We start from the raw sequence: 27,494 nt of genomic DNA, 5'->3' as shown, positions 1-27,494 counted from the left end.
AAATAGCTAATTTTATCTGTCAGAGCTTGGTAACATAGCCCTCATACAGTATTAAAGGACTGTGGTGGTAGTACTGCAATGGTGTGAGATAAAATTACCATGGTATTGTGGTACAATATATACCATGGCATTGAAAGACTGCCCTACTACATTGTATTTATAGGGTATTTGGTAGTATTTTGCATAAAGGTAGCAAATATTTTGTATTTTAAAGGGACACTCCACTTTTTTTGAAAATAGGCTCATTTTCCAGCTCTTTTAAGTACAATTGAGTCTTACCGTTTAGGAATCCATTCAGCTGATCTCTGGGTCTGGCTGTACCACTTTTAGCATAGCTTAGCATAATCCATTGAATCTGATTAGACCATTGGCATCACACTCAAAAATAACCAAAGAGTTTCGAATTTTTTTCTATCCAAAACTTGACTCTTCTGTAGTTACATTGTGTACTAAGAATTACAGAAAATTAAAAGTTGCGATTTTTTAGGCCGATGTGGCTAGGAACTACACCCTCATTCTGATGTAATAATCAAGGACTTTGCTGCCGTACCATGTCTGCAGCAGGCGCAATGACGCATGATTTACTACTACTACTAACTGATATATTTATTAGGTGCACTGAAAGTAATAATATTAATATTCGTCATCTGTGCACAAGGTAGGGCGTTAAAAACATCAGCCAATCGTTGACGCAATCATCGCAATCATCATTGGCCCTCTGGCTTTTCAATCACTGCCATTACGATCCTTGTGAGAGAAGTGCACGCGCCAGTAAAGGGCTCGTTATAGTCGTGCATAGGTCCTACGGCGTAGCAGCGACGGCGTAGGTTCCGCGTCGGTTTTCATTTATACTTTTGCGTCGTCGTCCGCGTCGACGTGCAAACACGCGCGACCGCTGGTAGGCAGTATCCACGCCTGTAACCACAGTAGCAGCACAAACGTGAAAGAAGAAGAAGCTTATCAAGTTAACCCACAAATGAAGAAGAAACAGCAACTTGTTGTGTATAATTTGAGAAGACCAGCAATGATGGAAGTAAATAAACAGTGACTTTTGATGCAGTTTCAGTTAAATCACTCCTCAACTTGGCTCATCTTTGTTTTCACCGTCACAAACGGAAAATACCTATGTCGCAGTTTTTTACCTGACGGGAGGGGTTCTGGTGGACCAATCCCAGCGTTTGCGGTCCGCGTAGATCTGACGCGCTGTTAAATTTTTTGTGAGGTGCGCGTCAGGCTACGCAGAGCTACGCACAGGCCCTGGATAGCCTACGCCGTAGCTACGGCGTAGAACCTATGCACGACTATAAATCGCCCTTTACTTTACACAGGCGACGCATGCGCATAGCGCATGAAACTCAGTCGTAAGTTTCGGTTTGTTTTCCTTGACGCTTCTGCTTTCCTCCTTGAATTTGCACATCATTGAAAGAAGGAAGTGCAACACTGAAATCTGTATTACTCCTGTCTCAGCGGCAACTGAGAAAATGATGCATGACCATTCAAAAACATGACTGGGGTTCTAACTATACAAAGCTTTATGCAAATGGGTGAAGTGTCCCTTTAAATCACCTATAAGCAAAACAAATGATTCACAGTAAAAATTAATCACGTTTTAAAATCGATGCATATAAATTGTCAAGAATTGTTGTCAATGCATCAACAAGTAAATCATTGCAACCCTGCACTCTTAAAAAAGGTGCTTCACAACGCCACTCAATAGTATTCTAGTATTGTATAGCAGTACAATAGTACTTTTAGTACCCGAGACGCAAATCATAATTTCATAAATAAGAGTCACACTGAGCACATACTGTACATTTGTACAGTGTTATATAGAGACAAAATTAGCTTCAGTGTAAACAACTATATGTAAACTAATGTAAAAGTTTTCAATTAGATATAGATCCAGAGATCAGGCTCACCATCACCCTGGGCACCTTTGTAAATAGATGGTGGGTAAACACACAGGTCAGTGTTTCTGTGGGTTAGATCTTTGCGGAGTGCATGACTCTATTCTTCCCGACAAATTACAAAGGTAATTTAGCAAGGCTATAGAAACAAAGAACCACCTGTGCTAAGAAGATATAAGGCTTCTTCATTTTCCTCCACTTATGATGAATGTGTAAAATCAACCTCAGCAGACAGCCAAAGCACCCAACAGAGCTCAGCATGTTTAAAACATCGATCTGTTAATGAAGAAAACAAACACAGAGAACAAAAAAAAAGTGAGAGAAATAATGCCATTAAAGCAACACTAAAGAGTTTTTTTTACCTTAAAATAACGTTTTCAAAAAAGTTTCAGTCATTCATCCACCCGAAACAGGATGAACGGCACTTTCACATTTGCTTTGCAGCCCTCTATCAGCCAAAACCGCACTAAAGAAGTTTCCAATCGTCAGGTCGCGGTCCTGTAGTTCGAGTGAAAACTACAAAAATTTGTTTTACGGCAGACCTACAATCCAATCAGAGCCAGCTTTGCTGCAGTATAAATTATTTATGACAGTGGTAATGGACAATTCCGCTTCCAACCTGTAGGGGGAGCAAAGAGCAAAAACTTTTTAGTGTTGCTTTAATACTTAGGGCCCTATTTTAACAATTTAAGTCTAAATAGGCGTGTCCGATGCCACTTTTGCTAATTTAACGACGGGAAAAATGGTTTGTGCGCTGAGCGCACAGTCGAAAATGGTTGTTCATATTTCCTAATGAGTAATGGGTGTGTTTTGGGCATAACGTGCAATAAACCAATGAGAGTCTCAGCTCTCATCCCCTTTAAAAGCCAGCTGCACTGTTGTTAAAAAATGTGTTGTTTTCATTTTTATAAAATTTTACCTTTTTTGGGATTAAAACCTCTAAAAATACAAACAATACAAACCCGCGAAGAGCCGAAGCGTTTCAGCACTCGAACAGCGCCATGGGGTTTTTACAAAGCATTACTTAAAATGTTTCTCTTCTCACCATATCCACAGGTACATAGTCATCATATACAATAAATCCATAAGGTAGCATTTAAAAACATTTAAAAATAGATGCATTTGTTTAAAGCAAAGCATTTATTTACTTACCAGGCTACAGGTGAAGCAGCTCTTTGCGCCTTCTAACATCTCATAATTAGTCCTCATTTATGTCCAAGAGACTCAATAATAATCTTTTACATTCAATCCTTTAATCTTTCATATTTAAAAGCGTTTTTGTGCTGGCTACGCATTCATGTATGTGATAAGCAAACCCGCCATGTCGTCCCGTTTATAGGTGCATAATTTACTTCGCTCTTTAAATAACAAAAAACATTTTGCGCCATTGACTTTAGACTTTAGAGCAGGTTTTTGTTGGTCAATGACGTAGTCTATTTTAGTTGCCTCAAAATAGCAATGCGCCAACAATGCGCCTGAACACACCTCGTTTTCAGACCAGAACGCCCATCGGCGCAAAAGGGGGCGAAAATGCATTTGCTATTTAAACAACATGGCACTAAACATGAAAATAATAATTGCACAGGGTGGAATCTAGCAAAAGACACTTGCGTCAAGCATTGCGTTGCATTGCGCCATGTGTAAGATAGAGCCCAATGTAATTAATAGTGGGAAATAATCAGTTTTTAAAATTTTGCGCTATCTATCATCGTTCGCCAGACGTTCTACAACATCTGCTACAGTTTGTGTTTATTAACCCTTTAGTTTCACTTCATCACGCAGCTATTCCCGTTAGAGGTAAAAACATTTAATTCATCTAGTATGTGTTTATTTTCTGTCATACTTTCTTCAAAATAAAGTTTTATTGAGTGTTTTAAATAAAATTATTTAAATTTTCATCATGACGTGTACGCCCCGCCCTTTTGGTTGCCCCGCCCCTGCCCCGCCATCCGTCCACAACCCTACCACCTTAACTAACAAATTTTCTGCGGGAAACCCTGATATTACATAGTGAGTGTGTTTACATTCACAGTCTTGCATGCCGATTATGGTTAATAAACTGGTAATGTAAACGCGTAACAATTTTATTTTATCAGGGAAAGCACACAAAAAAACGGATTACACAAAAAAACTGATTAATCACAAAAAAATATCAGCACAGGTAAGTCATGCCCATTCTGCAGACATGAGAAGAGATACAAAATTATAGCAAATGCCAGCATTTTTAATGATTAGACGTACTATATAGGTGGTGACGTCACTATCTGCAAGAAACCTGACAAACCAAATCCCATGTAAACACAGCTTTCTGCATAGCCGTTTAATTGATTTGCATGTAAACCCATGAACATTTAATAAGCACATTATCAATATTAATATTCTGTGCATGTTAGCGCACTCAGTGATTGTTTTCCTAAAGCAGTAACTTTAAGGCACGTCAGACCATGCAGTATTACGAATTACGAAAATATGTGCATTGCATCTACTAACACCCTTTAGATGTGATTTTTTTCAAAATATACTGTAGCACAGCCTCATGCTTTATTGCTTAATTCAGCAACATGTCTAAATGTACTCTATGAATTATTAAAATAGAGAATTTGTTGGTAAACTGTACCGTTAATAGACTGCGAGAGTGCAGTTTCATCTAAACACTACTCCGGAGGTTGTAGAGACGATTACAAAATGGCTTTAAATCTAACGCTGCACTGTGAGAAACGTTATAACGAAAAATCTAATAAATTTTCTGCTCGATAACCAGTAGAGAAGCAGGCAACGCAAACTCAGTTAAGCGGGTATGAGACATTTATCAAGGAGAACAACCTAAATATAGATAGTCTTTTAGTGATGCAACAAACATTACATTACTTATAGATATTTGTGAGATCGTGATGGCACGAAAACCTCCTCACCAGATGATGATTGTCAATCATCATGCAAATAGCACCTCAGTTGCAAACAACATCAAAGCAGGTGTGCACTGCTACGAACATCAAAACTGCTGATGGCAGACCTACGCTTCACTCTGAGTGTGTGCATCCATGCACACCTGCGATGCTGATTTCCCATTTTTCACACTGGATCAGCTGTAATAAAGAAAGACGGTTATTTAATCTCAGAAGGAAGAAGTTTATCTCCTATCGTTTCCATTTACTTAGCCAATTTTAGCCTGTGGGTAACTGTAGTTATTTTTTTAGGGACCGCCCAATTAAACATCTAGATTGTGTTATAGCTATAACATTTGGGTAAATTGTAATGAAAAGCAATAAATCATATAGCTTAGAGGTAATGCAAAGCCTATAGTCGCATTTCAGTGTTGTACATCCAGACTTATAAAAAGTAAAGACTGGTTTGCAGCTTTTTCTGTCCAAGAATCGAACCACTTAGACAGAGACCACATGATTGACACGATTGCAGCCAATCACAGCTGGTTTTGTTATATGCCACTTTTTCAAATAGTATTTAAAGGGATAGTACACCCCCCAAAAAATAAAAAATTCTGTCTTCATTTAGACCTAGAATCTGTTTATCCTACTATGAAAGTCAATAGAGCCCGACCGATATGGGGGTTCTTTGGGGGGCCAAGCTGATACAGATATTAGGGAGTAAAAAAGGCAGCTGTCAATATATCAGCCGATATTCTTTATGTGTATATTATAGGACAATATACATATACCACAGAGTATATTATAGTACAGTACTGTAGTACTGTTCTGGGTCGCCAGTATCAAACAATGGAGCGCACTTTGCTGGACTAACAAGTATCACACCATTTACAAGCATTTTATATACCGATATACCGTGACAGGCATATTTCGGCTGATAAAATTGTCAGAACGTTAAATCAGTCGCACTCTATTGGGTACTGTCAACTTTATGTAAACTATTCTTTTAAATAATTAAGCAAAAATGTCTATTTATGAACTAAGGAATCACTAAAGAAATTGGCAGACTCATACGTAGGGCTGTCACAATGATTAAATAATTGTCTCATCGCAATTGTTTGAACTCGTTGCGATGATTTCAGATCACCACAATGATTGCACATGTCTTTAAAAAACACAAGGGGGAGCTGCAGTGCCCATATAAACGAGACAGTATCAGATGACGCTCCTTAATTTACAGTGTAACGCGAAAAGTGCAAAGTCATTCAATACATTGTAAAAAATGATGAAGAAATGCTGCAAAATTTTGATAAGCAATATGAACTGCCAGGTAAAACATACATTTCCAAAACCGCAATTCCTAATTTAGGGAACTGAAGGATGCTATTCTTAATGACCTGTAAGGAATTGATTTTTTTGCAGCCACTACAGACATGTGGTCCAGTGCTAATATGACCTTAGTATGATTGGCTACTATTTAAAGCCTGTTTTGGTATAGTCTGTTAATTTTGATTGCATTTTTATTTTTAGTTATTTTTCAGACACTTTGTTGAGTTTATTTCATATGAAGAATTTTCAGTTTATTAAAGATATATTCTTTAAATAAATACTTTCAAATATGTGTTATGTGTATTAGGGCTTTCACAATGATTAAATAATCGTCTCATCGCGATTGTTTGACCTCATCAGAATGATTTCAGATCACCGCAATGATTGCACATCTCTTTAAAAAACACAAGGGGGAGCAGCAGCACGTGTATTAGTGAGACCGTATCAGATGGCGCTCTTTAAAGGTGCAGTGTGTAATTTTTAAAAGGATCTCTTGACAGATATGCAAATAATATTCAAAACTATATTATCAGGGGTGTATAAAGACCTTTCACAATGAACTGTTATGTGTTTATTACCTTAGAATGAGATGTTTTTATCTACATACACCGAGAGTCCCCTTACATGAAAGTCGACATTTTGGGCCTCCATGTTTCTACAGAAGCCCTTAACAGACAACCTTTTTTTACTAAGTTGTCTCCGACGATGAGATGTTTGTCCGGTGGCGGCTACCGTAGCCTCTCTATGTGTTTCAAAAGTGAGGGGTGAGCAGTGGACTGAACCATTGGATGCAATTCGCAACCTCACCACTAGATGCTGTTAAAATTTACACACTGCACCTTTAATTGACAGTGTAACGCAAATCTTCAGTTTTTGAATGATATATTCATTAAATAATTACTTGTGTATTAATATTTACTGCCAGAAGATTTCATTTAAATAATCAGAATACTGTGTGAAAATTATGTCATGAACAAAAATATTTATGAGAATTAAACTGCAAAACAATAAAACAGACTCATTGTCATAGTCGTCAAAACCCTAAACAGGCAATAAATCGTCATAACCGTCACAATTTATTAGTCAATTAAGCGTTAGCCAAATTTCATAATCGTGACAGCCCTAATGTGTATTACTATTTACTGGCAGGTAAACCTAGCTAAATATTTAATTTTAATAAATAACAACAATGTGTGAAAATTATTTCATGAACAAACAAAATAATTGTATGAGAATTAAATGTCAAAGCAATAAAACAGACAATTAATCGTCATAATCATCAAAGTCCTAAAACAGGCAATTAGTTGTCATAATTGTCACAATTTGACAGCCCTACGCATATGAATACTTTTGTGTTTAAAAAAACTAAATAGATTACACATGCCTGTGGACATCAAGTGTATGTGTACATGTAAACAAGATCAATCATGAAGTAACAATGATTCATTTTGTGTGACTAAAATAGCCATATTGTTCATGAAAACAAATAAGATCTAATAAATAATAATATTTCAAGTCTTTCCTGAAACAGGCCTTTTGTAACACAAAGCATCTCTTGCTTTTAACTGCACCGTACTACATCTTCCAAGCACAAGATCACTCCTGCATATTATGGACAATCTCCACCAAAAGATTATATGATGGTCAATACAGATAACCAGACACCACATTCTTTACAAAACAGTGATATAAAAGTCACAGCCAGGAATGTTTCACTTTTGTTGACAAAAAATATAGCGCAATATCGTTTCACCTATCTGCCGAGCAAGCCTCCCGGGGTGCATGTAATGCACTTGTTCCTTTAAAAACAGGCTCATGTAGTGCTTTTTCATGTATCCCAGCTAAAAATACAAGCATCAGACCTATTAGGTTGAGTTAAACCACCAGATTCTCACTGAGAACCCTTACACGTGAACAATGATTTTCATCATCTTCTTTCAACATGAAATGGCAACTGCGAAATTGACCAAAAGAAATTCATTTCAGGTGGATTTGTGAGGCTGGAAGCAGGTAGACGATCGATTTTTACCAACGCGTGGCAGACTGAAAGTTGAACATGCGTCGAGGCATTAGACGAAAGAGATTTGATCTGCCAACCTCTCTCTCTCACCATTGCTCTTTCTCTCGCCTTCATTCTCTCAGGCTATGCTGTTGTTTTGTGAAGCTATTAGCACAATCAGACAGCACCTGTACACTTGGACGTGGAACAGGTGAACGTAAACAGGATTAGACTTGGCAGAACGGTTATGGCTACACTCTTGAGGACAACTAGCTTGACAGTTCACTTTTGACGGCTGAGATTTTCCCTTAGAGCACCAGTGTTTGTTCGTAAAATGCTGGTAGTTTGGTTTGCTACAGATGTGTAAGCCATTGATTATGGCCTACGCGCTTTCTCGTAAGTTGTTTGGCTATTGTGAGCCGAGCTCGGAAAACCAGGTGTACCGGAGCTCTGATATCAAAAGGAAAGAAAATCAATCGGATCTGATTTGACATCGCCTACAGGCAAGCGTTACTGCGTTGGTTAGAGCTGTATAATTCTGAATGCTTGGTGGAGTCCGTGTGAGTTTACCTCGCTGTCAATCATGAGGGCGAAAAGCGGCAGACCACTTTTTTAGCAGCCTCGGCTCTTCTAATGCTATTTACTGACTTGTTTTTTGTAGTTGTCACTAGTAGGGCTGCACGGTTCTTGTTAAAATGCGAATCACGATTTTTCACCATGGGAAATTAGATTTTGATTCTCTCACACAAGTCTAATTTTTTTAATAAAAACATTTATTTAAGAAAAAATTTGCTACACAGGACTTTCAGTTATAATAAAGTGTCTTAAAAGTTTCTTTTCCTCATGTTAGACTTTTTTTAAATAAATGGCACTTGTGCTTTTTGTACACTAAAACTGGCCAACCTTAAAACTTTAAAAACAAGAAACTGTTAAAACACTAAATATTCAACATTTTGATGCAGGCAATTTAGGGATGCATAACGATTAATCTATAGCAGAATAAATATTTTTGTTTACATCATATATGCGAACTGTATAATAACTTTGTATAGATAAATGCACACACATGCATGTATATACTTAAGAAATGTTTACATGTGTATATACATTTGTATATTTATCTATAATTTTTATATATATATATATATATATATATATATATATATATATATATATATATATATATATATATATATATATATATATATATATATATATATAATAGTATATAAATTACTGCTGGGCAAAGATTAATCGCGATTAATCGCATACAAAATAAAAGTGATTTTTGCATAATTTATGAGTGTGTGCTGTCTGTAATTATTGTATGTATATATAACTACATAATAATACATAAATACATTTATGTATGTATTTAAGAAATATTTACATGTGTATATCTATATTTATTTATTTATATTTTTATATTTTCTATATGATATATAACTTTAAAAAATTATATATATAAATAAAACATTTTTTAAATAAATATAATATGTATGTGTGTGAGGTTAAATTACATAATAACTACATAAACATATATTATGCAAAAAAAAACACTTTTATTTTCTATGTGATTAATCGCAATTAATCTTTGCCCAGTACTAATATAAATACTTAATATTTTATATAAATATTTTTTTCTTAAAATTATACATGCATGTGTGCATATTTGTATATACATGATTATTATACACAGTTTACACACATATATGATGTAAACACAAACTTTTATTGTGCTATAGAATAATCGCAATTAATCGTTATGCATCCCTAGCAGGCATGTTACAATGTTTCCCCTGTGCTAAAAACCCCTTCTGATGGGGACCTGGGGCAGTGATACAGAAGCCGTTTATCAATCCAATTATATTGTTGACTATTATTCTTAGTTTATCATAAATTGTTGCAATAAGTTTATGACTTGCAAATGTAATGCTCAGTTAACTGAAATAAACCAGGCTTGATGATGTATGCAGCCTGCATATGCGACCTCCGGAGGCTGCAGCCTTCCGATTCAGAAACGTCCAGAAGTATTTCCTTGCCTTTTTTCAGAACCAATATTGTTGCATCGTGACTCTCTCCTGATTTTCTGCAATGGCGCTCGTTTTTTCTTTTTTATGTGAAAATTTTCGCTCCAAATCCACCAAGTAAATCGACTATGTTGAAGCGTCAACTAATTCAACAACACAGAAAACTCTGTGTATGTTTTGATCATCGTACTGAATCGGATCGTCAACAAATGTCATTAAAAAAATGCTATTATTTTTGCTTTTTGCTCAAAATTTGGATTTTTGAAGAACCCTACCCATATTTGAGAGGTGACAAAAAGAGAACAAATGAAGATAGGATGGAATTTGAGATAGGATGAAGTTTTCTCTGTTTTGTTTGTTTGTTTGAAAGCAGATGGTCTGTTCTTTCATTTGATTTGTATGTTTATATATTTATAGAACAAATTCTGGAAGGCATTTTGTGAAACTTTTGTGAAAATCAATCAAATAAAGTGTGTCGCGGCTCTCTGTCTGTATATTGCAAATACAAGTTGTTCACTTTATTTGCAAACTGTGTTAAAATTAACAACTAAGGAAGCCTCTAAAGAAACTAAGGAAAACCAATTCATTCTCGTCAGAACCTCTAGTAAATTATGTTATTTTATTTAGTTGGCATTCAGAATCGTGAGATAATCGTGATCTTGATTTAAAACGAAAAACATGATTCTCATTTTTTTCCAGAATCGTGCAGCCCTTATTGCACCCATAAAAAACAAAACATACTGTATCACAAGTGGTGTGAGATTCGAGGGACTTGTTTGGTATTCGTAATGTTATACAGGAAAGACAAATTGCTCCTTCTGAATTTGCAGTTCGCGGTAGGTCTGTCTTGAAAAGTTTTATGTTAGCATTAAAAATACATCTTTTTTGGAAAATAAATGGGACCTTTGCCCTACTGTTGCACTCTATTTTAAAGACGACAAAAGAGTTGTTTGGCAAATTGGCACACAAGACCTCCAACGTGATGAATGTCCCTCTAGGGCCACCATAACTGCCACTTCAGCAAAGCAGGCAAGCGTAGTGGTGAGGGTGAGGTGAGCGTAGGGTGCAAACAAGGAGACCACAACCCCCTTTCAAAGCGTACATCCTTTTTAGCTCGGGTCATTTATTATACCTTACGACAGCATGTTCTGACAGGAGACGTCCTAAAACATCTAAAAGCACCTGTACTACACCAGTGGACAAAACCCTGGTGTCAGCAACTACTTGCTCATTTCAACAAGCTGTTTCATAAATCTCAGTCATGCCCTGTAAGAGAAAGTGCCGGCAAACATTCTCGATAAGGGATAACTGATTCAAACTCCTATGCACGTGGGGTGTGCAGACGAAAGACTTGAGTAAAGGCATTTTGGGTCGGAAGGGACAGACCCAGAACTGGTCAAACAGGTCACTAGACGAAAAGCTCGCGTGAGCTCTGCTAGCCAAGCGAGACAAATGGTGATGTATTACCTCTGGTGCTTGGGTTCCTTTGGCAGCGTGGTCAAAGAGACTTCCAACACCCCCTCCAGCCCCAATTACAATTTAGGAGTGGGTCTGTCCAGCAGGGGGCTTTCTATTCAACCTTCTCCTGTTTCGAACACACACAAAGCCCTCACTCGCCAATCTGTTCGCTCTCACTCATTCAGTCGTTGTCTCTCACTCCACCGTTTGCAATCGCTCTCTCTCCAATCATCGCCTTGTGGTCTCTTTCACCAAACAGACAAAATGATTCGCAGCTCCCCGCGGTCCAAAGCATCTCTCCGGCACGGAAACTGTAGTTTATGTGAAGTGCACTATTTATTATTACATCATGCATTATGCAGGCGCCATCTCTAGAAAGAGGCTCAATAATGTATCAAGTGAACAACGTATCTTGTTCCCAGTGACTGCGGTTTAGAAAGTGGAACATACGAGTACTGTTGAGTCTGAAGAGGCCTTTTGTTCGTCTAACTTTCCCGAAATCACATTTGCACGCCACGTGCATCCGAAACGAAGGCAGATAAACAAACCGAAAACTGTTATGTTTTCCTCCCGATCCAAAAATGCTAATCAAGATTTGGCCTCGAGCGAACCACAGAATGTGAGAAACGTTTCACATGAAGTGCTTCAATCATGAAAGCAAATTAGTATTTGTAGCACGCATTAGTTAAAGGCGGCAAGTGAAATGACTTTTTTTCGCATGAAAAATGCGAAAAGCTTGAGTTTAGGACAAATAAAACACACCTGTTCTTGCTAGGGCAAGCATTACGCTTTCTTTTGTTTATACCCAGCATTTGAGATTTCAATACCTAGACTTTACAGGCATGATTCAAGAAGCAATTTGTCTGTCTGCAGTGAATGCATTTGAAACTGATCAATATTTGATGTTTAAAGCAGAGTTATGGCGAGCAGGACCTTTGGACCAATGGAGTACTTTGTAGCTTTTGGGAGATACTACAGAAATAGTATGTAGATAGTATAGACAGTATTCCCCTATAGGCAGTTTCATCGGACGCACGTGATACACGTCTGGATCCGAACTTTACTTCCGGTTTCATTTTTATAATGGTCTGACTAGTTGCTAAACTGATCTCTTGAACAAATGCCTCAGCGAAAATAACAAATGTTTTGGTTTCCTAGATAATCTACGTGTTGGTTTTTTGCTTGTTATAAATAAACTACGTTTAAAGAACTTTGTTGTTATTTATTCTTAGCGGAGTTTACCAAAAGTTACATGCGGACCACGACAGCCGCTTGTTTATGTTGTTACTGCTGAAACCATCTAAAGCTCAATTGTTTTTGTTTATATTATATATCTATATCTCTAATATATATCTTAACTCATTCCCCGCCAGCCTTTTTTTTTAAAGTTGCCTGCCAGCATTTTTTGGTGGTTTTCACAAAAATTTTACAAAATGCATTTTTCAGATTTTTTCTATGAATATATAAACATACAATATATCAAATGAAAGAAAAACCCTCTGCTTTAAAAATAAAAGACAAATGGGAGAAAACATTTCATCCCATCTTCATTTGTCTTCTTTTATCACCACTCAATTATGGGTAGGTTTCTTAAAACATAAAAATATTTGAGCAAAAAGCTGAAAACACACACACACACACACACACACACACACACACACACACACACACACACATATATAGTACGTACACATTATAGTGTATGTTTCCGTATAGCTGAATTGTTGAAAAATATAAAAAAATATATATAAATAAAAAATAAAATAAATAAAAAAATTGAAAAATATAAAAATATATATAAATAAAAAAATTCTAATTCATAATTAGATTTTCAAAGATTTATTACAAAAACTGATTATTTTTTCACAAAATGCAATAAATCCATGACAATTTTTTTTTCACAATGCTATAAATCTATTGAATCAATATATAAATGTGCATTAATCTTTTCCATGTTATATTCATTTAGTTGACTAGTGGTATACACTGATTAAAAAAATAAACAGTAATGGTATTAATCAAAACACTTTGTCATTTTAAGAACACTGTCATTGCTGCGGTTATACTTGGGACGTTGTCGCTGAACAGCTGTAAAATGTTTTGGTCCTGCTCAATTTTCGTTGGCTTCGTGTAAAATAATGGAAAGTTTTTCATAAGATCCCCTGGGGTCAATGTTTTCAATGTCAGAATGGGAAAGAAAGGTGATTTAAGCAATTTTGAGTGTGGCATGGTTGTTGGTGCCAGACTGGCTGGTCTGAGTATTTCACAATCTGGGGTGCGTTTTCCAAACAACGACGTAACTCGTTGCTAAACGACCATAGTACGATGCATCGTTGGAGAAACTAACTATCTTGTCACGACTGTTTCCCAAAAGCATAGTAACTTTGTCGCACATTCGTCATTTGAACGATGTTGGTTTAACAACATAGTTGATGATGTCACGTGGGAGGTGAAGTACTAATTAATCTGTGCAAATCGATTTAATGTCAGATTATTGTGTAAATAACATATATTGCATCGGAATACTGATTTTGTTATCATGATTTAGTTATCTATTGTTTATTTTCAAGATATTTAATTCACGTACCCTCTTACGTCACTCCTCCCAGGGATTCCCCAGGGTCTTAAATCTCGTAGGTCTGCGCACATGCGCAGTTTTCAAATGCAACGCTTTCATTCTGTTTACAAATTTAAAGACGTAAAATAAAATGGTTATATATTTCGAATGATGGATATTGACTGTACTACATGTTTTTTGCTTATTTTGTTCAAAAGCATGATCAACGTAAGTCATATGATAATAACAAGGTACGATGCTTCTAACGACAGGTCAAGAGCTGTCGTTCTAACGCCACAAGTTAGCAATGCAGTTTGTAATTGTTCGTTTGAACGATGGTTTCCGGAAATACCAAATCGTTGAACAATGTTAGTAACGATGGAACTTACGATGTTCGTTGGCTAACAATGCTTTTGGGAAACGCACCCCTGCTCAGTTATTAGGATTTCCACGCACAACCATTTCTAGAGTTTACAGAGAATGGTGTAAAAAGGGAAAAACATCTAGTATGTGGCAGTTCTGTGGGCGAAAATGTCTTGTTGATGCTAGAGGTCAGAGGAGAATGAGCCGACTGATTCAAGCTGATAGAAGAGCAACTTTGACTGACATAGCCACTCATTACAACCGAGGTATGCAGCAAAGCATTTGTGAAGCCACAACACGCACAACCTTGAGGCGGATGGGCTACAACAGCAGAAGACCCCACCGGGTACCACTCATCTCCACTACAAATAGAAAAAAAGAGGCTACAATTTGCACGAGCACACCAAAATTGGACAGTTGAAGACTGGAAAAATCTTGCCTGGTCTGATGAGTCTCGATTTCTGTTGAAACAATTCAGATGGTAGAGTCAGAATTTGGCGTAAACAGAATGAGAACATGGATCCATCATGCCTTGTTACCACTGTGCAGGCTGGTGGTGGTAGTGTAATGGTGTAAGGGATGTTTTCTTGGCACACTTTAGGCCCCTTAGTGCCAATTGGGCATCGTTTAAGTGCCACGTCCTACCTAAGCATTGTTTCTGACCATGTCCATCCCTTTATGACAACAATCTACTCATCCACTGATGGCTAGTTCCAGCAGGATAATGCACCATGTCACAAAGCTCAAATCATTTCAAATTGGTTTCTTGAACATGACAATGAGTTCACTGTACTAAAATGGCCCCCACAGTCATCAGATCTCAACCCAATAGAGCATCTTTGGGATGTGGTGGAACGAGAGCTTCGTGCCCTGGATGTGCATCCCACAAATCTCCATCAACTGCAAGATGCTATCCTATCAATATGGGCCAACATTTCTAAAGAATGCTTTCAGCACCTTGTTGAATCAATGCCACCTAGAAGTAAGGCAGTTCTGAAGGCGAAAGGTGATCCTAGATGGTGTTCCTAATAATCCTTTAGGTGAGTATATATATATATGGATTTTAATTCTCTAAATAATTTGAATGGGCAATAAAACAAAAATATCAATAACATCTAACGGACTTGATTAATAAATGAGTGACTTCAGCTCAGAACATCATAGAGATTTGCTCTTTGACTTCACTTATGCAACTAACCAACCAGAACGCACTTGGAACCACACAGCAACATGCTAAAACCACTGAAGACACCTTAGCAACCGCAAAACAACCTCGCAACCGCTCTCGAGACCCTAGCATTATGCCACTTTGCACTGGCAAAGCGCCACTTACATTTCTTTAGAAAATGTAAAAAAAAATTTCTTCCATTGAACCTGTGCAGTTCTCTGGAAGAAAAACACTTTGTGGATGTGACACATATGTACAATCACTGTAAGGACTTTGAACCGTTAAACACTATCGCGAAACGACATCTACACATATGGCAGACACATACGTCTGGATGTCTGACCTCCTAAACTAAATCAATAGTTGTGTGTTCCCTGTAAGTGTTCTTGATAAAGGAAGCATTTCGAACACCTAATAAATACGATTAAGGACAGGCAGCCATGGCTTTTGAAACACTTTAAGGAGTAATCTGACGTCTGAGTGCTGTGCAGGACCACAGGAGATCTCCACTTGCTGCACAGTGAGTAAAGCACCTGTTCACCTGCACTGACGTTTATGCTAATTGTTTAATCCCATCTGCATGAATAGTAGTATCAAAACACCACAGAAATTATTTAAATTTGGTAAATGAAGCAATTAATGATGTGATGGATGTTTGTGCATATTTGCGCCATGCATGTTCAACATCAAACATCTTACCATCATAATTGTTTCAAATTTAGCGTAAATAATCCACACGCAAAATCTGATTTCCGCAACGCACTCATAGCCGGCCCTTCTCTACAATCTCATTAACTTTAAGTCAGTCATTTGAACAGCTGCATAGAAAGCGATCTTTCTAGAGCGATGTGGATTTTCTAATATGACTCCCAGAGCTTTGACGTTCCTTTCTTCTTGGCAGGAGATGTGAAAGTGTGAGTGTCTCAGTGCACTCGGAGCTCACTGTAACACTTTTCATCTTTTATTAACACTGTTTGATGTATCAGGGTAGATCTCTTTTGATTTACAAGCTGAAATTTGAATCAGCCACACCCAACAGGATGTTAAATCAGAATTAAATTATGAAATGACGAGGAATATACTAAAAATTGCGCAATCCGTAATTTTTGCATCTCTTTCCCCTTTTTTGTTTTAAAGCAAAACATTGCAAGTTACTTTACGCACTTAAAGTTTACAATTGTTAAAAACAACAGATATTTCCCACAAATTTCCAATCTGACAGCTCAACTTAACCCTTTAACTATCTCCTTATGTCGCTAGTTACCACACTCAATGAATTTTTTTCAACACATCCCATCATTTTTTCAATATTGGCCCCTACCAAATGGTTGACTTGTCACTTAAAGGAATTCATACACATACTATGGAAATCAAAAAATAAGGACTATAATAAAAATTGTTTTAAACATAATCAAAATAAAATAGTTTTGTATATTATATCTACTTTATTTATTCAAGTATAAAATATTAAATATTTCAGGTTTTCATTTTAACACAGATAATTAAATGTTTTCTTACTAAAAATAACTAAAAGTAACAAAAATAAAGACATTACATTTTTTCTGCATTCAAAACCTAGAATAGAAGAAGGCAAAAGATAGTAATACAATGGCATTTTAGGCTTTTATGATTCAAGAAACACACTGTCAATTGTGGTAGTGCAACAGGATTTTTTTCTTTTTTTTTAGATAAATTAACATTTCTTTGTAAACCAGCAATGCTGTCTAGAGTAAGCCAACATTAGAAACAATTCTTCAAACAAAATAAAACATTATTTAAGAAGTAATTTCTGATTAATTAATCAGTAATTATGATTTCAATACCTTAATTATATTAATTCATTATTTTATTTCAAAAAAATATTCAGAAGTGGCAAAAATACATACTTAAGAAATTATCTCAATATATTCAATAAGAAATATAAATAGCTGTGTCATATTCATAGCTGTGAATGATCAGAAATTTATATTTCTCAGGAAATAGTTCATTTTGACAGCAGAAATAGATGATCCGAAAACATTACCTTAGCTGTTCCACATTTACCATAAAGTGACAAATCAACCGTTTGGTTGAGCACGTTTAAAAAAAATATTAATTATTCTAAATTTAAATATTTAAATAATTTTAAATGATAATTTTAAAATGAATTAAAATTATTACAAATATACAAACTTTTTTTTAAGGTTAGGGCTCTTACCGTGTAATTTGTCAATATGCTTTCCTCGCAAAATTTAACAAGAACAGAACATGGCAGGAGTGATTTCTTTCTCTCTGACATCCATTTAAGAAGATGTGTTGTGACAAGTGCTGTTGATTAACAAACTGACATCTAGTGAATTTTTTTGGCATAACAAAGCTCAACCAAGTAAAAATGGCTCAATCAGCTTGAGGTAAAGGACAAGTTCGGTATTTTACACTTAAAGCCATGTTTTCAAAATGTTTGTGATGAAATAGAACGGTTTTGACTGAAATTTGGACATATGATGCTGACCCGAAAATTTTGGGGTGTTTCTTGTATCACCTCCCCACCTCTATAATGGCTCTATAGGTGCACAGGAACAATCCTTCCTAAAATGCATTAAACTTTCATTTACAAAGACGTGAAACTCACCGAGTGGTCAGGGGTGTTCACTCACACAAAAATCGCCGCAAAAGACGCCCTCCAACAGGTTCTAACGTAGTTTTGTCCAACTCCATTGACTTGTATTAGATGTGCTGTGAGGTACGGTATTACTCCGCGCCGGGAACATTGTTTGTATTCCTGCAATTGGCAAAGGCGGATTATCGCCACCACCAGGGCTGGAGTGTCTATTATTCAAGCTCTTAACGGAAGAATATACGGGTGTGAGGCGTTTGGAAAAATAGGTCCACAAGTTTACAACGAAAGCGAAAACACCTGTTGGAAAGCATCTTTTGCAGCGTTTTTTGTGTGAGCATATCAGTGAACACCCCTGACCACTCGGTGAGTTTCACGTCTTTGTAAACGAAAGTTTAATGCATTTTAGGAAGGATTGTTCCTGTGCACATACACGCATTGTAAAGGTGGGAGGTGAAACCACAAACACCCGATTGTAACAACATCACACATTCTGCTAAGTCTAGAAAAATAGGATAAACTGCCTTCTACCACAACAAGATAACTTGATGATGCAGTAACCAAAGGTCGTATGATAACAAAGGAACATTGTATGCACTATTTTACCTAAGTAGCTAGTCATATTAATAAGATCCTAAGCAAATTATTATATATTCATAAATCTAAACCAAGGATTATACATGTCGAAATTTCAGTCAAAACCGTTCTATTTCATCATAAACAATCTGTAAAATACCGAACTTGTCCTTTACGTTAGGTACTCCTCTCGATAAAATATAGGCACTCAAAATGTGCTCAATTATTTGGTCGAGCAAGCATTATAAGCTTACCGTTTAGAATCATAGTAAGGAAAGAATACAGTTTTAAAGCTTAATTGGCAGAGCATTGCATTAGCAAATTAAATGTCATTCGATCCCAGGGAACCCACATACTGATGTACGTATTGAATGCACTGTAATGGTGCATTCACACCAGATGCGAATAAAGTTCAACACGCGTGTGATTTACATGTTAAATCAATGCAAAGACGTGATAGACATCCTGTGGCAAGATTTGCATAAAATAGGCGCGTGAATGACGTGGCACGTATTTAACATTTAGACGTTTAACGAGCTGAAAAATTGGAACTATCGCGGATATTCGAGATATCACACACACATATACATATTGAGACTACAAGCTAGCTAAAGCCAGCAAATTGAGCGTATTCGCGCCTGAATTTTATGCGTGAATGACGTGATTTTCGCATTTCACACGCGATAAAGCTAGTTAGCTCAAAATTTTCAAGTGTCCATCTATGCATGAATAGCGCAATTTATTTGCTTTATTCGCGTCTGGTGTGAAAGCACAGTAAGTCACTTTGGATAAAAGCACCTGCCAAATTCGTAAATCTAAGTGACCTCAGCAGAAGTTACAACTATTACATGATGACTCAAGAAAATCTAAATGCTTATACAAACACAGAATGTGTAATATTGCATAAAAGGATTATGCGGTGAATGATATGTTTTAATACAGCCTACTGCACCGTAATTGAGCTAATCCTTCTGCTTAATTAAGACGGAGAATTAAGCCCCATTATGTGCAATCATTAAACCTTAATCTATTTTTCCCTCTGCCGACTGAGAACTGCTGATATTTCGCAAAACAATATTAAGCAAAAAGGGGCCAGCAACTTTTAAAACAAACCTCCTGCGACCCGAGAAACCTTATACCTTCATAATGGGGTACTGGTATGTACATCTCCCTGTCGTTTGACCTTGTGTCATAGATAAATTATGCACATGTGCTGTAATGCAACCCTGGTCTAAAGCAAAGCAAAGTACTTCGCACTACCTGTTCCATTATGCACAATCAAGCTCCATAATGGGCCTGTCTGCAAACACACAGAGGAGACGGCCATGTGTGACACCAAACACTCATTGGCTTGGATGCAAGCACCCCTGCTATGTAAATAAGGACTTAAGAAGGATGCATACACATCCTTCACCACATGCTCCTCACAGTCCGGCAAATAGCTACCTGAGCGAGTGTATGTCAGCGAGTCAGGAAGCGATGACTGTAATTTGTAAAAAAGTGTCGATGTGCTTGAACCACCAGAAAGCTCGCCGGGGATACGACTGTAGCACTTCCACCCTTGTTGCAGCTTGGAGAAATTACAGGCTGGGGATAGGAGACTGATGCGTACCACCAGATGGGCTTCATTACGATTCTGTGTTTTGAAGAGCTTTAGTCAAGACCTCACTGATCCCTGTTAAAGTTCTCCTAAGAGCCCGCTGGCTGTGAAGATGCACCAGACAGTAAGAGGCTCCCATCACAACCTAAACTAAAAGCCTCGGCCCTTCCCATCATTCTGCTGTCTAGCTATGCCCGAAAGTGAACCTGTGTCCAATTAAAATCTCACTGCTTGGCCTGCTTCCCAATTCGGCAGCACTGCCAGGGAGCGCCAACACTCAGACAGGACAAAATGGAAACAAGTGCAATCTCATTCAGCCCGGCCAGCATTACAGATGCTTTAATTCTTCTTGATTTGAAAGGTTGGGATCTCTTCAAAACGTCTGACTCCAGATCTCTGCCACTATCTATCTGTACTAATTCAGCATACAATATATAAACTAAAATTCTGTCATTATTTACTCACCCACACGTTGTTTCTTTATTAACTTAAACACAAAAGCAGATATTTTGATCAATTATGTTAAGACGGTACCCATTGACTTCCATAGTAATAACAAGTACTATGGAAGTCAATGGGTACCTTCAACTATCTTTAGTACAAGATCTTCTTTTGTTAAAAACTGAAGAAAGAATCCTATACAGGTTTAGACCAAAATGTGGGTAAGTTAATGATGACACAATTTTGAACTCTTTAACTCATTCTCGCCAGTCTTTTTTTTTAAAGTTGCACGCCAGCATTGTTTGTGATTTTCACAAGTTGCACAAAATGCCTTCCAGGAAAATTTTATTCTAAAAATATATAAACAGACCCTCTGCTTTCAAACAAACAATAAAAAAAAAAAAAAAAACGGGACAAAAACATTTCTTCCTATCTATATTTTTTCTCTGCTTATAAACTCTTAAATGGGTATTTTTCTTTTTTTTGCAAAAAGCTGAAATAATTGCATTTTTGTGAATGAATTTTGTTAGAGATCAGATTCAGATTGATTATCAAATCATACACAAAGTGTAAAATTAATAATTTTTTTTTGCTTCAGTCTTTTATAAATTGGGTAAGTGCGCCATCTACCGCAGTATTACAGATAACCAAGAAACTCATCAGGAACACGTTTTTTCATGCAAATGTTTTCTCTTAATTGACTAGATAACTCGTCCATGGCAGGGAAAGAGTTAAAGGAATAGTCTACTCATTTTCAATATTGGAATATGTTATTGCCTTTAATTGGGAATTGTTGGTGCATCCCTCTGTCGTCTGTGTGCGTGCGCGTGGGCGCTGGAGCGCGCTGCGGCGCTTCGATGGCATTTGGCTTGGCCCCATTCATTCAATGGTGCCATTTAGGGATGGGGTTGGAGGTGACCGGGCACATCAACGTTTTTCCTGTTTGGGACGAGTGGTTGTGCGGGCAAGTTTGGTGGTACAAAATAAAACGTAGTGCTTTTCTAAGCGGATTTAAAAGAGGAACTATATGTTATGGCGTAATAGCACTTTTGGGAGTACTTCGACTCGCCTGAAAAGTCCGCTCCCCTTCTCACTCTCATAATGGGAGAGGGAGGGTGTTACTGCGCCGAGTCGAAGTACTCCCATAAGTGCTATTACGCCATAAAATATAGTTCCTCTTTTAAATCCGCTTAGAAAAGCGCTATGTTTTATTTTGTACCACCAAACTTGCTCGTATAACTACTCGTCTTAAATAGGAAAAACGTTGATGTGTTTGGTCACTTCTAACTTTATCTCTAAATGGTACCATTGAATGAATGGGGCTAAGCTAAATGCTATCGAAGCGTCGCAGCGCGCTCCAGCGCTTACGTGCACGCACACAGATGATAGAGGGATGTATCAACAATTCTTAGTTAAGGTAATAACATATTTTAATATTGAAAATGAGTAGACTATTCCTTTAATGATGACACAATTTTGAACTCTTTAACTCATTCTCGCCAGTCTTTTTTTTTGAAAAGTTGCCTGCCAGCATTGTTTGTGATTTTCACAAGTTTCACAAAATGCCTTCCAGGAAAATGTTATTCTAAAAATATATAAACAGACCCTCTGCTTTCAAACAAACAATAAAAAAACAAACAAAACGGGACAAAAACATTTCTTCCTATCTATATTTTTCCTCTGCTTATAAACTCTTAAATGGGTATTTTTCTTTTTTTTTGCAAAAAGCTGAAATAATTGCATTTTTGTGAATGAATTTTGTTAGAGATCCAGTTCAGATTGATTATCAAAACATACACAGAGTGTAAAATTAATCAAAAAAAATTTGCTTTAGTCTTTTATAAATTGGGTAAGTGCGCCATCTACCGCAGTATTACAGATAACCAAGAAACTCATCAGGAACGTTTTTTTTCATGCAAATGTTTTCTCTTAATTGACTAGATAACTTGTCCATAGCAGGGAAAGAGTTAAAGGGCACATATTATTCAAAATCCACTTTTAAAAGGTGTTTGGACATAAATGTGTGTTGGCAGTGTGTAAACACAATGAAAAAAATACACCTAATTCTTTTTCATCCCTATTAAACCAAAGCAGTCTCATTAGACATGCTGTTTTGATTCTGTTGTTAATGTGACATCATAAAAACAAAGCCCTGCCCGCAGCCACTGACTGACTGGTTAATTTCACCCAAAAGCTTTTCTAAATGTGTTTGTTAGCACATTGTATCGTTGATGCAGCTAAAGATACTATTGTCTAAGACTGTATTCACGTGAATCAGATCTTTTTTTACCAAAGCGCTCATTGTCTGTTGATAAGGGAGTGAGGAGCAGTAGCTCATTTGCTTTTAAAGATGCATGAAAACAATAGGGGCATTTTGGACATGCTATAACAAATAATCTGTGGGCTATTTTGAGCTGAAACTTCCCAGACACAATGTTGGCACACCTAAGTCTTATATTACATCTTGTAAAAATAGGCATAATATGTGACCTTTAATTCATTTGTCAGGTGTTTTATTTAAAGCAACTTACAGTAGTGTTCTATTAAGGCCTTATACAGGGACATGTCATTTTTGTATGGGAATCGAACCCATGAACTTGCCGTTGTGGGCACCATGCCCTATCATCACTTGCTTGAACAACAGCAATACTGTACTAAAAAAGATATCATCATGGCAGCCTTTTGTGGATTGGATTTTCAGAGGTATTGCAAACAATATCTTGTGAAAATCATATATATCACCAGGTTCATGCTTAATAGAGTCTAACTGAGAGAATTTTGGTCTTGGTATATAAACCCACAAATTGCAGCATATATGAGACATTAGAGACCAAGCCAGCTAGCCACAGCCAGACACCACGACAGAAACTCCATAAATTTCAAGAAGTAAAAAACATTTTCTCGATGCTGTGGTATAAGGCAATCAATAACAACATTGCAGTTGTAGCCAAGTCTTGTATCTCAAGTAAGGGATGCTGGACCACTATCTAAAGTTTTACAAGGAGCAACAGTGCCCTCTCATGGATACCTCTGGAAAATCATCCACCTCTCTTTACAGCAAGCTTTCAAGTTCAAACAGGACCTCAAAAGAAAATTGCATCAACTGCTTCTGTGATGCATCAAAGCACTTTCTGTGAAGCAACACAATGCTTTTGCATTATTATTAAAGATGACAAATCATCTGATAGTTTGACAACCACCCACAACAATTACACAGATTTACACTAGTAATTTGGTAGTGACTTAGTAGTCACTGTCATCAAATTTAACTTATGTCTTCAAATGAGCATAAATATTTTGCAAGGACATCTACATTCATTTAAGCAAACTATTATAAAATAAGGTTATTAAAATTATAATCCTCCATTGTCGAAAAGAAACATTTTGAAGATAAATTTATGAAAATAACCATGATTACTCTACATTCACTGTAACATTACCACAATGTTAAAAATGAATTACTTTTATAATGACAACTGAGGAGCAGGGTGACTAATACCCTTATAAAAACTAGCCATGTGGCATGCATGCTGGAAAAACCAGCATACCAGTAAGACCAGGATATGTTGTGTTTTGTTGCTGGTTTAGCTGGTGGTCATCAAGCATACCCGCATCCCATGCTGGTCATACCAGCAAGACCAGCATATGTTGTGTTTTGGTGCTGGTATGCTGGTGACCAGCACCAAACCAGCATGGACCAGCATGGGAATGATGCTGGTTTATGCTGTTTTTTCAGCAGGGTGGATTACCATTTGTATTCATGGTTTTGGATTAAACTTACTATATGATACATTTGCGTTTACTGTTGTTTTACCACAAATATAGATCTAACTATGTTTACTGCCCTGCTGAAAAAAACAATAAAACCATTACAGAAAATTCTAATGGTTTTATTGGGAATTTTATTGGTTCTAATGGAATATGGCCCAAAACACACTACAGTGTATTGGTTTTTGTTGGTCTCTAATGGTATGTATTGGTTCTAATGGAATATGGCCCAAAACACACTACAGTGTAGTGGTTTTAATGGTAAAAGCTAATGGTTCCTATTGGTATTTAATGGAAACCATTAGAATTTTCTGTAATGGTTTAATTCAGCAGGGTGTAGTAACACCATGGTTAATTTTCGTTAATATTAGTAGACTCATTAGTTAAATACATTTTAATTACGTGGCAAATTTCCACGTAAAAGTTTTTACATTAAAATAACTCTGTCTGATCATGTCGGATGCAACTAAACTCTTGTAGGTTGACCTAAAGTAATCAAATTTACGTGGAAATTTGCCACGTAATAAAAATATACAACTGATGATAATTTCCTAAACATTAGTTCAGTTGACTTGGAAATCAAAACATCGTAAAAATCTAATGTGTCACTCATAATTTTTTTTTTTTTTGGTAGATCTGAGGAAAAAGTTGTTGCATTTAATAATCTTCTCACAAACAAAATGAAGATTACAGACAGACAGTTAAATGCTGTACCTGCTCGCACCGTCGTCATGCCAACAAAGCGAGTACACAGATTAAGTGCGCGTGAACTGCTTCAAGTTTAAATTTGTTGTCACTTTCGGCCTGTTAACTTGCCTGCCTCGCGTCTTTCGCCTTGAATAAAATGACGGCTTGTCTGGTACCGGATGTGCCCGCGGTACGGATCGCTTTAGAACATTTAAACGAATTAGGTAAGAAACGTATTTTATCTTTGAACACACAAACTTAAAGGAATGATGAACATTTTCTAGTGGCACCTTGTGGCAACATCGAATATTACGCTTGAAATATATATATAGCCTAGTGTAATTGGTTTCAGTTGCAATATTGTATTAAATTGTATCTGTGGAATAACATTAACAGATTCATTGACACCTTACAGATAAACGATTGAGAGAAGAAAGTGTTTCGTTTAGTCAAGAAGCAAGTCATCACCTGAGAGAGATATCTGAAGCCATTAAAGAGCTGGTACGTCATGTCACCTGCGTGTGACAGTTTTGTCGTGTCAATGTAAAAAAAAGTTTTCCCAATATACCTGAATTCACCCTATATATATTTATTAAATAGATTTAAAGTGTTGTATAAATTGTGAACTTAAACGAAAGTGGACTTAAATGGAAAAAAAATGTTTAAAAAATGATCTAGGCTACTCATTGTGGTGATGTTTACTGTAGGAAGCATGTAGAAAAACTGCACGTGACAAACTTGAGGTTGAAACTATTGAGACAAGCAAACTTCGGCATCAAACCATTAAGGATCAGGATAATATTACAAGGGAATTATCAGGTAAGCTTATCCAGAAATACCATAAAAATGCATGCATTTATCCTAATGCACTTTCAGTCATTTCTTTCCTGCATGATGTTGCATGTGTGGCATGAAAATCATCCCAACTTGGTGTTTGTGTTTGTTTTTAAAGCTTGTGTCAGTGCGGCGAGAGAAGGCAACGCTGTAGAGTTGAATCAACTTCAGTCTGAACTAAAAACTTTAGTACAAGACATTGAATCCATGGAAACTAAGCAGCAACTTCTCGAGCAAGAAAATGTTCTTCTTCTGTGAGTTTTAGAGCCATTGGGCTTATGGGAAATGCAGTGCATTTTTAGCCCAGCAGAACTCATTAAAAATCTTCATATCATGCTAACGTTCATGTTTAACTCAGTCAGGAGAAAGGAAACTTGAAAGAAAAATATGGAGATGCCATTGATCTGCTGAACCAGCGGCTGTCGGAGAAAGCCAGTATCCAGATTCTGCTGACAGAAAAACAGAATGAGATTCAGTCATTAAAGGAGAAAATTCAGCAGGTGCAAATGGCTCAACAGGACCTTAATGGAGACATGATTCAGAAGAGAAAAACATTTTTAGAGAACAAACACACTCTGGAAACTGAGGTAAAACTAATTTGAGACCCTGGACCACAAAACCATAAGTTTAAGTCATAAGCTGCACATTGCATAGGGTTATTTTATGCCAAAAATCATTAGTTTATTAAGTAAGATCATGTTCCATGAAGATTTTTTGTACATTTCCTACAATAAATATATCAAAATTGTATTTATCATTAGTAATATGTGTTGCTAAGGATTGAACTTTAACCCTGGAGAACCCATGGGGTCAAATTTGTTCAATAGAAGAAATGGGTTTTGATTCTCCTGAGTTCTCCAGGGTTAAAGGTGATTTTTTTATATTTTAACTTTTTGCAAACTCAGGTTCCTAAGGTACAGTACAGAGCCCCTAAAGTGACATTGGAGTAAAAAAATCTAAAGTTTAGTTTCATGTGCTCACGTAAAAACTTTCAAGTGCAGAATTTTTTAAAAGTTTAGTTTCGTGTGCTCACGTGAAACTATCGCGTTTAGTTTCGCATGCTCACGGTCGAGCACATGAAACTAAACGCTATAGTTTCACATGCACACTCGAAAGTTTCACGTAAGCATGCGATAGTTTCACTTGGGCACTCGAAACTAAACTTTATTTAATTTTTGCTCCATGTCCCGTTAGGGGCTCCATACTTTAGAGGCTCGGAAGGGTTCCAGATTTTCAAATAAGAAGTTGTATTTTGGCCAGATATTGTGCTATCCTAACAAACCATGTGGAAAGTTT

The 27,494-nt window shown here is 36.7% G+C and overlaps 1 protein-coding gene and 1 long non-coding RNA gene across 2 annotated transcripts in view; one reads left to right on the top strand and one right to left on the bottom strand.

The window, feature by feature from the left end:
- Positions 1-1,886: 1,886 nt before the first annotated feature.
- LOC129417960 (uncharacterized) lies at positions 1,887-25,522 on the bottom strand. The gene is made up of 3 exons (XR_008635919.2): positions 25,392-25,522; positions 4,820-4,993; positions 1,887-2,183 (listed from the first exon to the last, which is right to left on the bottom strand). It is a non-coding gene; the product is annotated as an uncharacterized lncRNA (long non-coding RNA).
- The window catches only part of ccdc175 (coiled-coil domain containing 175), a 17,903-nt gene continuing 15,854 nt past the window's right edge, over positions 25,446-27,494 (top strand). Inside the window, exons 1-5 of the mRNA XM_055172861.2 lie at positions 25,446-25,588; positions 25,780-25,865; positions 26,072-26,183; positions 26,317-26,452; positions 26,557-26,785. Of these exons, the coding sequence (XP_055028836.2) occupies positions 25,522-25,588; positions 25,780-25,865; positions 26,072-26,183; positions 26,317-26,452; positions 26,557-26,785 (630 nt within the window). The 5' untranslated portion in view covers positions 25,446-25,521. The remainder of the gene's footprint in view (positions 25,589-25,779; positions 25,866-26,071; positions 26,184-26,316; positions 26,453-26,556; positions 26,786-27,494) is intronic.

Source organism: Misgurnus anguillicaudatus, chromosome 7 (assembly GCF_027580225.2).
Source record: "Misgurnus anguillicaudatus chromosome 7, ASM2758022v2, whole genome shotgun sequence".
In the NCBI taxonomy this organism is placed as follows: Eukaryota; Metazoa; Chordata; class Actinopteri; order Cypriniformes; family Cobitidae; genus Misgurnus; species Misgurnus anguillicaudatus.
This window is presented reverse-complemented; position numbering and strand designations above follow the sequence as displayed.